The 13,216-nt window shown below is 38.4% G+C and overlaps 1 protein-coding gene across 2 annotated transcripts in view; it reads left to right on the top strand.

Moving 5' to 3' along the window:
- Positions 1-2,272, top strand: part of FCHO2 (FCH and mu domain containing endocytic adaptor 2) — an 89,741-nt gene extending 87,469 nt beyond the window's left edge. For both annotated transcript variants that reach the window (XM_050716533.1, XM_050716534.1), the window contains exon 26: positions 5-2,272. In XM_050716533.1, coding sequence (XP_050572490.1) covers positions 5-27 — 23 coding nt within the window. In that variant the 3' untranslated portion in view covers positions 28-2,272. The remainder of the gene's footprint in view (positions 1-4) is intronic.
- The last annotated feature ends 10,944 nt before the right edge of the window (positions 2,273-13,216 follow it).

Genomic DNA, 13,216 nt, shown 5'->3' with positions numbered 1-13,216 from the left:
TCAGGACGGTATATGGCAGACTGCTGATGAACCTGTGAAAGTCATTGGATCAAAGGAGTGCAAGAAGCTCACTCTGCCCCCTCTACTTCTCAAACACTATTTTAACATGCATTAATTTTTTTTAAATGTTGACCTACTTTGAGGCTGAACTACAGAACAGAAAATGCACTTTTGAAGGTCATTTTGCAAACTTTTTATTACTTTAATAGCACTGAAGTTAACTTCAACACTGTCTGTAAATGATCAACTGCAATATTGGGGAAAATTTGTTAAAATTTTAGTAAATTTATATAGAAGTCAAAATGGTAATCAATAGTTGTAATGAAAGTATGAAATTGTATGTTATACTGTAAGCATTAAACCATAAAATGTAGGAGAGCAAGTAAGAAATATTTGAGCTTTCCATAAGTAATATCAGATTCTTTAATTGCCAGTTTTTAAAGAAAACCAAGGCAAACTCATGTAGTTCTTCCATCCACTCATGCCATAAAACCATTTGAGTTAGAGATGTATAAAAATGTAACTTGATTCCCATGTATCATATATTATTAACATCTAAGTTGTTTTATATAGGTGTTTGTTTATTTTTCCTAAGTGCAATGTGTTATAAAATTGCAAAAGACAGAAGAGATTTACTTCTGCAGTTAGTAAATTTTATGGGCGTTGTGATTGTTTGAATTAATGCTGTAGATTTAATTTATTTTTATATGAATTGCATAACATTTGTGCCTTTAAAAGAAACCTGTGCCTATCCAGTTTATTATTCATGTGCCTCACTTCCTTTTTCAAAGTTTGGCCCTTCATAAAGAAAGCATGCTGTTTGTATAATACATACAACTTTATAAAAATTCCTTTGACTGGGATTTAAAAGGGAGATCTGCAAAAACTGGAGATTGTTTTAAAAGAGGTTTAAAATACTAGATTACTTCCTCATGGGGTAATTGCAATACATGCAGCCATAGTAAAGGGAGATGCATCATGCAGGACATTGAAACTTTGATACAGAAACTTTAATGTCACCAAAGATGAGAATCCTTAAAAATCACTGAAGATTATAACAGCACACAGCATTTCCCTTCGCTTTGATTGCAAGTCTTTGGAATTTAAGTGCTTTTGGAATTGTGTGAAGTGAATGTAAACGTAATACTTTGGGAGGAATAGCATTTCAGAAGGGTATTTTATGGCAGCAGGATGACAAGTACTGCCATTTTATTAGCTTAAATTTTATCTGTAACCACCGATTTTAATATTTGTCATCTACTCTTCTTACACAGCCTAAGCACAGGGAAGTGACACATTAGTAACATTTTTTAAGTAAATTTCTAATTTAGAAAATATTTTGTGTTTTTATTATCAAGTGTTTTTTTCAATGCAGAAATCGAAAGTATTGGAGCAAAATAATTTAATAACGTGCAAGTGGGGATATTATATGACCATTCACAATACCAGTATCTATTTTAAATTGTATATTAAAACAATACAACTTGCTAGAACTAATTCATGCAGAACCGGTAATAAATTGGACTGCTAAAGCTTTACAATAAATTAAGCTTTGCAGAGGCTACATAAATTCTAAGGTATACTATACACTTTTGCAGATGAGATTTCCATTATTAGCATTAAGGGGATACTGTACTTTAGACCTGTTTGGAAGAGTATATCTGGCTTTTAATTTGATGATCTTACTGAATGATGAATTTCTAACTAATATGAAATGGTACAGTCAATTTACTGGAATCTTAATTGTAATCTGCTTTGCAATCAAATGCTCTTTAACATGAGTATGTTTTATTAGTGAAAACCCAAAACTGTATAGCTGTTTTTAATCAACTGTTACTTTCAATTCTAAGTTAAATGAAGTAGTTATGTTTCAGCACTTTTAAACTAGTTTTCGTTCAGGTGATTATACATACATTTGCATTGGGTGCAGGTTACAATTTCGAAGCCATACAAGTTTATGTAGACTTTTTGTAAAGAAATTCAAAAACAATGTAAAAAACACATGTAGCTATCTGATGAAAAAAGAAAAAAAAAGTAGCAAGCTGGTTCTTGCTTGTGTATACAGCAATATCCTTTGTAGCTGCCTCCTAAAAAAAATAATTTGTAAACACAACTCTAAAGGATCTGAATTTTTATGAATTGTTACTACGTCAGACTGTAAATTAGAGCATACAAGTTTATCTTGCAAAAATTGTAAATACTTCTGATTTTTCATAAAATGTAAATTTAAAAAATGTTGCACCCATAATAAACATGTAATATATAATTTAAATACTGATTTATATTGCTTATACTTTTGCACTCAGAGCCACAGAGATACAATACGATAATAGAACAAAACTATGCCTGTATTAAATGTTTGTGAAGTGTTAATTGATTTGCAAGTAATAAGTAGTAGAGATAATATATGATCTATTTTCTATATTTTAAAACAACACAAAAAAGATGGGTGGAAAGATGATTTCTTCAGAGTTACATCTTTACTAAACTGGAATGTTTGGGAAGATGTCTACAATGTCTTCTGCCTTTACTAAATTGGTATACTTAACTAAGATCAGACAAAACTGCAGATACGTTTGTCAGAAAAATCTTGACTTTGTAGACATGTTAGCTTGTAGCTGCTTTCTCTCAATAGTGCCATAAAATACTATATGTTCCCTAACTTCCTTAATAAGCATACATTTTGTTGAGTGCACATGAAAAAAGTCCATGGCGAGGCTAAAGTAATTCTTTCTGACTTACGTTTCCGCAGTCATAACAGCAGGTAATTCAATTCTCACAGTCTGAGAATAGATAGTCCCTCAAACCTTTGAGCACAGAAACAAAGTTTGAAGCTGAACAAATGTATGTTTGTGTCCGTTTCTTTCCCACTAGTCTCACAGTCTGTGTAGTTTAATAAGTAATGACTTATTGAATTGACTTTCTCAGCTGGCTGTATATCATTTCAATAAGTACCATTCTTGTCATGCTGGCAAGTAATAGTCCAAAGGTAGGGTTTGATTGCTATCTTCTGCTGCAAGGCAGGAATGAAGAATGCAAGTGCCCTTTGGCCACTGCCCTACAGCTAGACCAAATGGTCCGTCTAGCCCAGGACTCTTGTCTTCAGCAGAGGCAGAAGAATGGACTGTGGCAAGGAGAGCTCGTAAGCCATTTCCTTGCTATTCACCCAGCATCCTCAGTTATTGGTTAGGGATGTGAAAGGGTACAACTCTGCTCAGTCCTTCCAGCAGTCATTTAACTCAAAGTGTCGGAGATCACTGCTCTGGCACTTCTGTTAACAGTTGACTTGTTATTGTAAGCCAGTGCCCAGGTACTACTCACAGCTACTACAAACTGGATTTATACTGCTCAAGCTGGTTTCTCATTATCTAAGTGCATTATCAGGTAGTTTTTCAGGGATAATCGTCTACCTCTACCACTGCCAAGTAATATTTAGGTAGTGCATTTGAAGCAGATGAATTATTTGATTATCAAATGGAACAGTGTGGAAGTTACAAGTGTGGTGGTTTTTGCCATCCAGCTAGCCAGGAAGGTCTTGCATCATGCCAAAAAGCATTACATTTCGAGTCTTGCATGTTTGAGAAGTTTAAGATAGGCATCTTAATATCTGCATACCTTTTGTTTTCTTGGAATTGCTAGATAATTGGTTTCCATTTCAGTTGCCATGAACGAACAAGTTTACTTTAGAGCACGCAAGAAAAAAATCAGAAATTCCTGTAAGGATAGAGTAAGCTAAAAACAGTCCAAGGTACTAAAGCAGCAAATAGCATACTTACTGTGTAGTGCCCTTGATTGGACTGATTGCCAGGCCTCTTAATTGAAAACCTGATTTTTATCTTCAGCTGTGCATATTATTACACCACCAAGTATTCCTCCTCAGTGCTGTGTGACCTGTGTTTACTGACGTTGATTTTTAAGTTCTTCCTCAGTTAACTCAATACCAATAGAAATCATTCAGCCTGTAAAGAATAATCTTAGAAACATGAGGCAATTCCTGAATTACTTATTAAGAATTTAATATTCAAATGTTGCATTTTCTATATTTGCTTTCACTTCAGTTTGAATCCATTATATCGCTGTTTTAATTTGGGATGACTATTTCAATTACTATAACCTAAGGAATCATTTTGTTTGCCATTGTCTCAGATGTATTTCTTGCTAAAAGCCTTGTTATGTGACTCGGCATCTTTTTTTATTCTTAGAACTCAGATATTTAAAAAACAACAACAAAACAGGATAATAATCACGTCATAAATTATGCCAACTTCATAATTCTGATAGCAATTCAACTCTTCCTCTTACCATCACCCCATCTCCCTTCTTGAAGGTCTCATTTCTGCTCCAGCAAGTTAGCAGTGGTTATGCATTCAGTAATGGCTCAGTTCTGCTCAGTTCTTTCTTCACTGTCGTTAAGTGAAGCAGCTGATTTTTACAATTGCTGATTCTCCCCTCCTGCTTTGCAATTAGATGCATTCTTTATATAATATCCATAGCCTCCACTGCCTTCCTTTCCCCTCCCCACTAGTGTCATTGCTGGGTTATATCAATAGTCATCAGTAATACAGAGTTATTAAGGCTGTCCCAGTGTTAGCACTGGTTAGGAAAAAACGATTAGGAAAAGTCACCGGTTGCCACAGGTTAAAGAGAAGCCTTCCAAAAATGTCTTGTTTCTTGAACATGTGACTCTAACCTCAACACCAGTTTTTAAACAAAAACCATGCTGAATTTTACCCTTAAGGAATCATTCCCAGCAAAGATTCACCTACACCTCCTATTCAAGTCATCAGAAAGGTAAATGTGTGTCTGTACCAAGACATTGCAGGAACAGTATCCAAAAGATAGGTTCACCATTTCCATTATTCACAGAAGTCTACCAGCCATTATTTCAGCATCTGGATCTAATCTTTAGATCTTGCTCATGTGTCCAGCAATACCTATTGTCAGTTTAGTCCTCTCCACTGAAGCTGTGAAGTATGCACATCAATTTATGGTGCCCCAAACTGAGCTCAAAATTGGAGATTGGAGCATGAAGGTCGTGGAAAGAAAGAAGGAAAAATAAAACACTTTTTGATGTAGTTATCAGACAGAATCATACGTTATACCTCAACTTAAACTGCCTGGCCGGATGGCACAACCAAATATTTCTGACAACCAAGTCACCATGACTTGTGTTTGTTGTTTATAATCAATTCAAACTAATATTATGGGCAGGTAGTACTTTAAAAGGTCAACTTTTAGATTTTATTGATGCTTATAAAGCAGCAATCCCATGACTGAGAGGTCTAGAGTAATTAAGAACAACTAAACTGGCTTAGACTACAGATTCATGATGGGCCAGTTAAACATCCTGACAATGCCAAAAGACGCACGCCACACTTGTCCACTTCACCCACCACACCTTGCACCAGCTCTGGCGTGCATCGTGTCTGCCTATGAGTCAACATAAGTCACCAACCAGACATAATTCAAACTCAGGAGAGGGGAAAAAAAAAAAAAAAGAGAGAGGGAGAGATTGTTGGTAGGTTAGCCAGCTGAACCAGCCAGCAGGGGCTGGCAAACACCACACACGGGCATTTCCCCATCCAAGAGCAGTGAAGGGGCAGGGAACAAGATCTCCCCCTTTCAGCTGCAATGCATCCTAAGCCTGGTTCCGCTGTTCACTAAACCACAGCCAGAGAGAGGAACTGAAGCAGCTAGCTCAGATGGCATAATGGGAGACTTTTCTTAATAGTGGCTGTAAAACCAGAAGTTATAAACTATGAGAGGTTGATAAGAAAAGCAAATAAACACAGGGCGTAGGGAAGTCCATGTTGGTAGTTTAACTGAGGGCGATGGAAAGGAGTTTGTTCTGAAAAACAACAAAAATCTTTGAACTTCCACAGTGTTACTGGACCCTTACTAAATGGAAATACCAGAATCTGTAAGAACAAAAAACATTTTTTAAAAAATGTTTAATAATCGTTTTGTCGCATTTCGTAAAGGACACCTAGGTTATGTAGTCACATGGTGAAAATACCTTGCAATCCAGCAGTACCTAAGAGAATGTTAAAAAATCATCAAGCTAAATATTTTTAAACCTGCAGATCAAATAAAAAACACATCCAAGAATTTAGGAAGCTGGATAAGCCATGCTATGAACGATTAATTTTCCTTTCAGTGAGCCTTTAAGTGCTGGAAAGTATTAGAAGATTGGAAGAAAGCTAACATTGCACCGGTACAAAAAAAAAAAAAAAAAGTCCAAATAATTGTAATGTAGAATTTACAACAATACACACACACAATAGATTAAAAACTGAGCCTTAAGGTGTAACTAAAAAAGAAATCAACTATAAGTGCATTTCTGCTGGATTCCTGCAAACTTCATAATACTCAACATTTTTCCGATTAGCTGAAGTTTAAAAAAATAAATGTTTGCAGATGACAAAAGGCCGGAGTACAAAAGATAAGCTAGATCTCATGTACAAACAGTTTGGACCACATTGTCATCACACAAAATAGGCATGAAGAGGCTTTAGGAATAAATAATTAGGACAAAATATCCTCTTGCTTTGGGATAACTAAGGACTTTCCTAAACTGTTTTTAAAAGACATACAGTGCCAACTTCTGACTATAAACCAGCAGATCTTCACAGAACCACAGAAGAAGTGAGGCTGGAAGGGAACCCCAGAAATCATCGAGCCATTTCACCTGCTCAAAGCATGGACAAACACCTGAGGTCTTACTAAATTAATGAACTCCCTGGAAATAAAAATGTTAGTCTTAACAAAAACATCCAACAAAGACTGATTTCTGTGGAAACCGTCATTCCACCACCTACCAATGCAAATTCCTCCAGGCTATATTGGCTTTTGGCTTTCCATTAGTTTCCATTAGTTTAGTTAGTATATATTTAGCTACTACTCCTATCTTACCGTTTCCCTCCCTTTTCTTCATGCCTACCTGATTGAAGCTCCAGCCTCAACAGCTTCCTTTGTGTTTTTCTTCTTAAGAAGAAACCAATTACCTGGAGAAACCTTGGTTTCACTGTCTTGACCTCAGTGGAATAGTGAGGTACATTTAGTCTTTTTCACATCTATGAAATGGAATTTCTGGCATCTTTTACTTCAGCTGCAATGACTGCAAAAAAAGATACAGGCTTCTGTGACAGATCTGCCTATGTGAAGAGTTTTGGAGACAAGGTTAACTTCAGAGTGACTAGGAGTTCCTGCCAAAAGGTAATTCCTCAGTTTCACTTAGTCCAAACTACCCCACCTACATCCTTTCCTAAATCTCAGTCATCCACAACAGAAGCAACACTCTCTACCCTACATATTAACATGCTTAGATTTTTTTTTTTTAATTTGGACAGAATGCAATTCTGTTGCTTCTTTCTCCAAGAATCTTACTGCAGTCTTCACTCATCTTCTCCCAGTGTGTTAGTGTCTGTCTCATACCCTAGTAAGCTCTCATGGAAGATGAAGCTATCTGATGTGATACAAGCCCATATTATGGGACGAAGACAAACATTCTTATCCCTTAACTTAGAGCTCTATCCACAAAATTCTATACACTGCACTATAGCTAAGTACAGTGCAGAGAAGACACAAACGTCAGCAGAAGCAACCTCCTTGTCACTTTTTTCTTATGCTTCCGGAATCTTTATCCAGATAACACAAGTATTATCAACAATCACCTGCTTGGAGTCACTCACGGTGTAAAACTGCAGACCATATCTCAGAATAAAGATACAATCAATATCAAGAAATACTTCCTTGTGGCACCTATCCCAACCACCTCCATTTCTCTCTATCTCAAGGCTTTCAGAAATTACCTCTGGCCAGAAGCTTCCTGAATAAACAAGAGAAATCTGAGTTTGAGAAATGCCAAGTGCCTGTGGTGCTGCAAAGCTCTTTAAATCACTTGACACATGGGGAGACATGTAGCTTAGGTGTGTATCCTACAGCATCCTACAGGTTAGAAAAAGCCTTTCAGCTTCAGGGCCTGGGTATATACATGTGAAGTCATACACTTGCCATGCTCAGAAGAATCAGTAATCTGCCTTTCTTCTTTGATTATGGTGTCCAAAATATAGGAGAACAAATTGTTAGATTGTACAGAAATAAAATTTCTGCATCTATATCAAAATAATTAGTTAAAGCATGTGAAACATTACCAAAAAAAAAAAAATAAATCACTTCAGGCAAGAATCCTAGCTAAAAAAAAAAATAATAATGCTTCATTTATAATCAGGTGAAGGTTTTGGCCATGGTTAAGTTATCTTTCCCTGGTTTTTGTTTTGTTTTGCTTTATTACATTAGAGATGATCTTAACATAATTTCATTAAACTTACTTTAAAGCCAATATGAAGAATATTAAAAAAGCCCTGGGACTTGCAAAATGAGTGAAACAGGGCACTAATGGTGTGAGTCTGTTTCAGAATATCAAAGTCTAAGGAGTGAACTCATTACAGTTTACATGAACATAAGTAGAAAGACAAAACTCTACGTACGGCAACAGCACTCTAAGAGAAAGGTGAACTGAACCTGTATAGGACTAACAGGGCTTTATTCTGGATTCTTTAGCTACTTTAAGCACCATTAAACACTACCAGGGATATGCTTTACATGAAAGTGTGTCCAGTGTGATGAAGTTTACAGCCTGGTTTTATCAGCAAGCAAGCTGAACTTTACGTAACTGTTTTTATTTGTCCTCAAAAAATAGCTGATCTTGCACAGTGGAACCCAATGAAATCTGGATTTCCCTACAAAAGTCCTCCTCTCTGAATACTAAGTGGGCTTGTTATAATGATTTTTTTGTTGTTTGAGAACAACCCTCCTACACGTAATCAGCAGTAACTTAACCATTTGGTTGGTTCATAAAGAAGCAAATTCCACACAGTATCCTCTGCTCTCAAGAGCTTCACAAACACTAACTAATGCCTTCTTTGCTTCAGTCTTTACTGCTAAGGCCAGCCCCGAGGAATCCCAGACCCTTCAGACACAAGAGAAAGTGTGGAGAAAGGCAGACTTTCTCTTGGCTGGGGAGGATCAGGTTAGAGATCATTTAGGCAAACATCATAGCCACAAATCCATGGGCCTGGAGGGGACACACTCACAAGCGCTGAGGGAGCTGGCAGATGTTATCGGTACTCCACTACCCAACAGCTTTGAAAGGCTGTGGAGAACAGGGGAGGTGCCTGAGGTCTGGAAGAAAGCCAATGCCACGCCAGCCTTCAAAAAGGGCAAGAAGGGAGGACTCAGGAAACTACAGGCCAGTCAGCCTCGCCTCCACCCCTGGACAGGTGATGGAACAGCTCATCCTGGAGGTCATCTCTAATCATGTGGAGAAAAAGGTGATCGGGAGTAGTCAGCATGCATTCCCAAAGGGCAAATCGTGCTTAACCAATCTGAGAGCCTTCTATGACAGAATGACTAGCTGGGTAGATGAGGGGAGAGCGGTGGCTGTTGTCTGCCTTGACTTCAGCAAGGCTTTTGACACCATCTCCCACAACACCCTCATATAGGTAAGCTCAGGAATTGTGTGTTAGGGGAGTGGACAGTGAGATGGATTGAGAACCGCCTGGATGGCAGAGCTCAGAGGGTTGTGATCAGCGGCGCAGTCTGGTTGGAAGCCTGTAGCTAGCAGTACCCCCGGGGGGGTCAGTACTGGGTCCAGACCTGTTCAACTCACTCATCAGTGGCCTGGATGAAGGGACAGAGTGCACCCTCAGCATGTTTGGTGATGACACAAAACTGTGAGGTGTGGTACACCAGAGGGCTGTGCCTGGGTGTACCTTTTGCAAGTCCCATTCAGAGAGACCTGGACAGGCCAGAGAGCTTGCAGTGACTTGCCTCCAATATATTCTCTATGTTCCACTTAAAAGCACCTCTCTGGAATAGTCAGGATTAAATTAAAAAAGGAGTAGTCTGGAAAACAGTTGGAGTAAACTTGTTTAAAAGATGAGCAAGAAGACAGTGTTTCCCTCGAATCACACTCCTGTGCTATCCTCCTGGCAGCATCTAAATCTTTCTTTGAATTACCTGGATGTTACAGTCACTAGGTACCTAAATGGCACCTCACTTCAACTCTGGGTCTCCCCAGAGTTGGGCAGGGGGACACAACTTCAAAAGCAACAACAACCTGGTTACTTCACCCAGCCACAGTCCGGCATTATCCAGTTTAAGCGTTTCACGTACATATAAGATCCCAGTTTAGATCCTAACTGAATGCCACAGACTAGGGACTCCCACATCCATCCTAAATGTCCCAGCCACTGAGTTGCTACATGCAGGAAGAGAAGAGATCCACAGCAGCATCAGGGAGCCTCAGCTGTCATTCCAGCACCAGAGGAGTTTGTGACTCCCCCAGAAAGGCTGGGAGGAGCGAGAGGGGAGAAGTAGGAAGGGGAGGCACCCCAAATGGAATGAAGGTTCCCACTTGTACCAGGTTAAAAACATTGATTATAGAATACAGATTCATTTTTGTACCCCATTGTGTTTTCTACTGTTCTCCAGGCTTCAGTTCCGGCAGACGGGCAGCATGGCCACCAGTCGGGGTATAGGTGTCTGCAGCCAACACCTATGCCGACAGGTGCAGCACGTAGCAGCCCGCACAGGGCTGACCTTCATTTCCTCATCCCAGTGCCGTGACTCTTCAGTGCCACAGGTGAAGGGTTACCAACACTGCCAGCTGAAGGATCCGCCACACCCTCCTCTTAAAATCAGACACAAGCACGATAAGCAAACACGACAAATTAAGATGCAGACATGAGATACAGGACTACCTCTACAGGCCAAAACAAAGTTATTTGATTTTTAGTAGGGTCAATGTGTAACCTTTAATTAAATGACCTCTTCTCTCTAAATATCTTCATTTACAAACAGAAAAACTGAACTGAACTGTCGCATTCACACACTTCTTAGAGGAACAGAGGGAAGGGTGGGAAAGAAGATTTATGGAGAGGCAGTGACAGACAGACAAATCATGAGCACTCCTGGCTTGCCCAGGCCCTGAAGAAAGCAGTCTTGTCGGTTTTGTTGTTGGGACTTTTCCAGTTCCTCCTGCAGGAGGGACATTCACAGGTGAATAGGGTGCATAGCATGAGCACAAGGCAGCAGCAGTTTGCTGCTGCTTTGGGAGAAGGGTGTTGATGTCAAATTCACCCCCCCCACACCCTTCCAGTGCAGCCAGCATGCTGCACTTTTCTGCAATTCTTTTGCAACCATTTGCCAAACAACTGCAAAAGAACAACTATTTCAGGGTTAATTAAGTTTGGTTCAAAAGCTTACTGGCTGTTGGCACCGATGCTTTTGTCCTCAGCCTATAAATTGACAATTCTAATAAAACTATTCTAATAAAACAAACATCTTTATATCCTTATATTTCTAAGTATAGCCCTTTTGAGTCTACCAGAACTTAAATAAACCAAAACACACAGTCCTTAGCTATTCGGGTGAGCTTCACAGTAACTATGCATGCTGAGTGCTTGCTGTGAACTGTCTGTACAGAACTCAATAGGAGTTGGAGAACTGGGTTTATCTTGGCTTTTGTGCCATCATTTTGTTTGGTCCACACTGTCACAGTAAGCAAGTTATAATTTATAAAGTACAATTTGCTGCACATTACCTCCATGTGTTCTTCAACAGCTCTTGTTTCAAAGCATACCAATTAAAGGTCAGATTTCACTGAGACAAAGCAAGTAGCACCGGCCTTGATTCAAGGATTTTGTATGGTTTCAGAAAAACAGAACTGAAAAACTTCCAAGTGTGCAGTGAATTATAAACACAAGATGTTTCTCGAGTGGGTGCATTCTCATCAAGCCAGATTAGAAAAGCCTGGACTCTCTCACCGTGTTTTCAGACACCTAAATACGTTCTGCAGAGCATATTTATTGTTTTGAATTGAAGCACAATCTCAGCACGTCCTGTATTTTGCATGTATAATCTCAAAAGAGGAAAGATTACTCTAACAGCTGTGATTTTTGTGACCAGTCTCATATTGCTCATAACAAATTAACTTCTCTTCTGCACTGTAGAATTTTAGAAGATGAAATATGCTTAACTTTCCTTACGGTACTTGTCTTCATTTCTAGAGATCATCCTCATTAGGCAATCGAAATCACGCAAATGACTTTGTCATTTATGTGTGTTAATTTAAAAATAAAAAATAAAAAAGGTGTGTGTGTAGCAAGCTAGTAATTTTAGTTTGTATTTCATTAGATTATTGCTTTAATAGTTGCTTCCACCAGAACAGCCTTGACTAATTCCCAACCAATAAAACGTGAACAACTCTATTTCCCTGCTCATCATCCCAAAATGGTAATCTGTCTTTTTGGTGCCTTCACTAGTGCTCCTGACTGCAGGCCTGGAAATTATGTCAAAAGCAATCATATTCTGGTAGTTCTGGGTTTTCTGTCACGCTCCAGCTGTGAATGCACTATAGCTTTCCATAGCCCTAGGACTGCTTTCTATGCCAGTCCAAAATACTTTATTTTCTCCATTAGCAGCAACTTCTATAACCACTGTCTTACAACCATGTCCAGATTTATACAAACAACTCTCTCAGTACTTTCTGGTATAGGGAAAATCAATTTACCTCCATTTTTGCAAACATTACCACTTCGTATCCAGAAATAAAATATGCATAACTTATAACTAAACAGTTACTATGTGAAAAGCTAAAAAAATAAATAAATAAACAAATAAATAAATAAAAAGATAAATTTATTCTTATCTTAAATCACAAGATATGGCTCAAGATTACAGTTTAATGACTATAGCCATATGACATGAATTCAAATCCACTCAATCCACTGAAAACTGAAATCAGGTTGAATCAGAATCTCACAAATGGAAGAATGGCATTCCTGAAATGACTTCTCTCATCATCGGTGTCAAATCTGGAAACCTAGCACTACGAGAAAACCAAGTGGAGGGTGGAGAAGAAAGGCTGATGCAAAGGTTTGGACAGAAATCTTGTCTGCATGTAGATGCTAAACAACAAGATTGCTAACTTTTGTCAAGAAAAGGGAGAGATCTTATAAAACAACAGTGATCCTCTCATTTAAGGATACCAGACAACTGAAGAAAGTTCAGCTTGACAAGACAGTACGGAAATAAGCACCACATAATTTATTATTATTACTATTATTAAAGCTCTATATTGGACAACAGTAGAACTAGAATCAGATAATAGAAAACTGTCACATAAACATAATTAATCTCCTTGTGCCAGTGT

This window comes from Cygnus atratus, chromosome Z (assembly GCF_013377495.2).
Source record: "Cygnus atratus isolate AKBS03 ecotype Queensland, Australia chromosome Z, CAtr_DNAZoo_HiC_assembly, whole genome shotgun sequence".
In the NCBI taxonomy this organism is placed as follows: Eukaryota; Metazoa; Chordata; class Aves; order Anseriformes; family Anatidae; genus Cygnus; species Cygnus atratus.
This window is presented reverse-complemented; position numbering and strand designations above follow the sequence as displayed.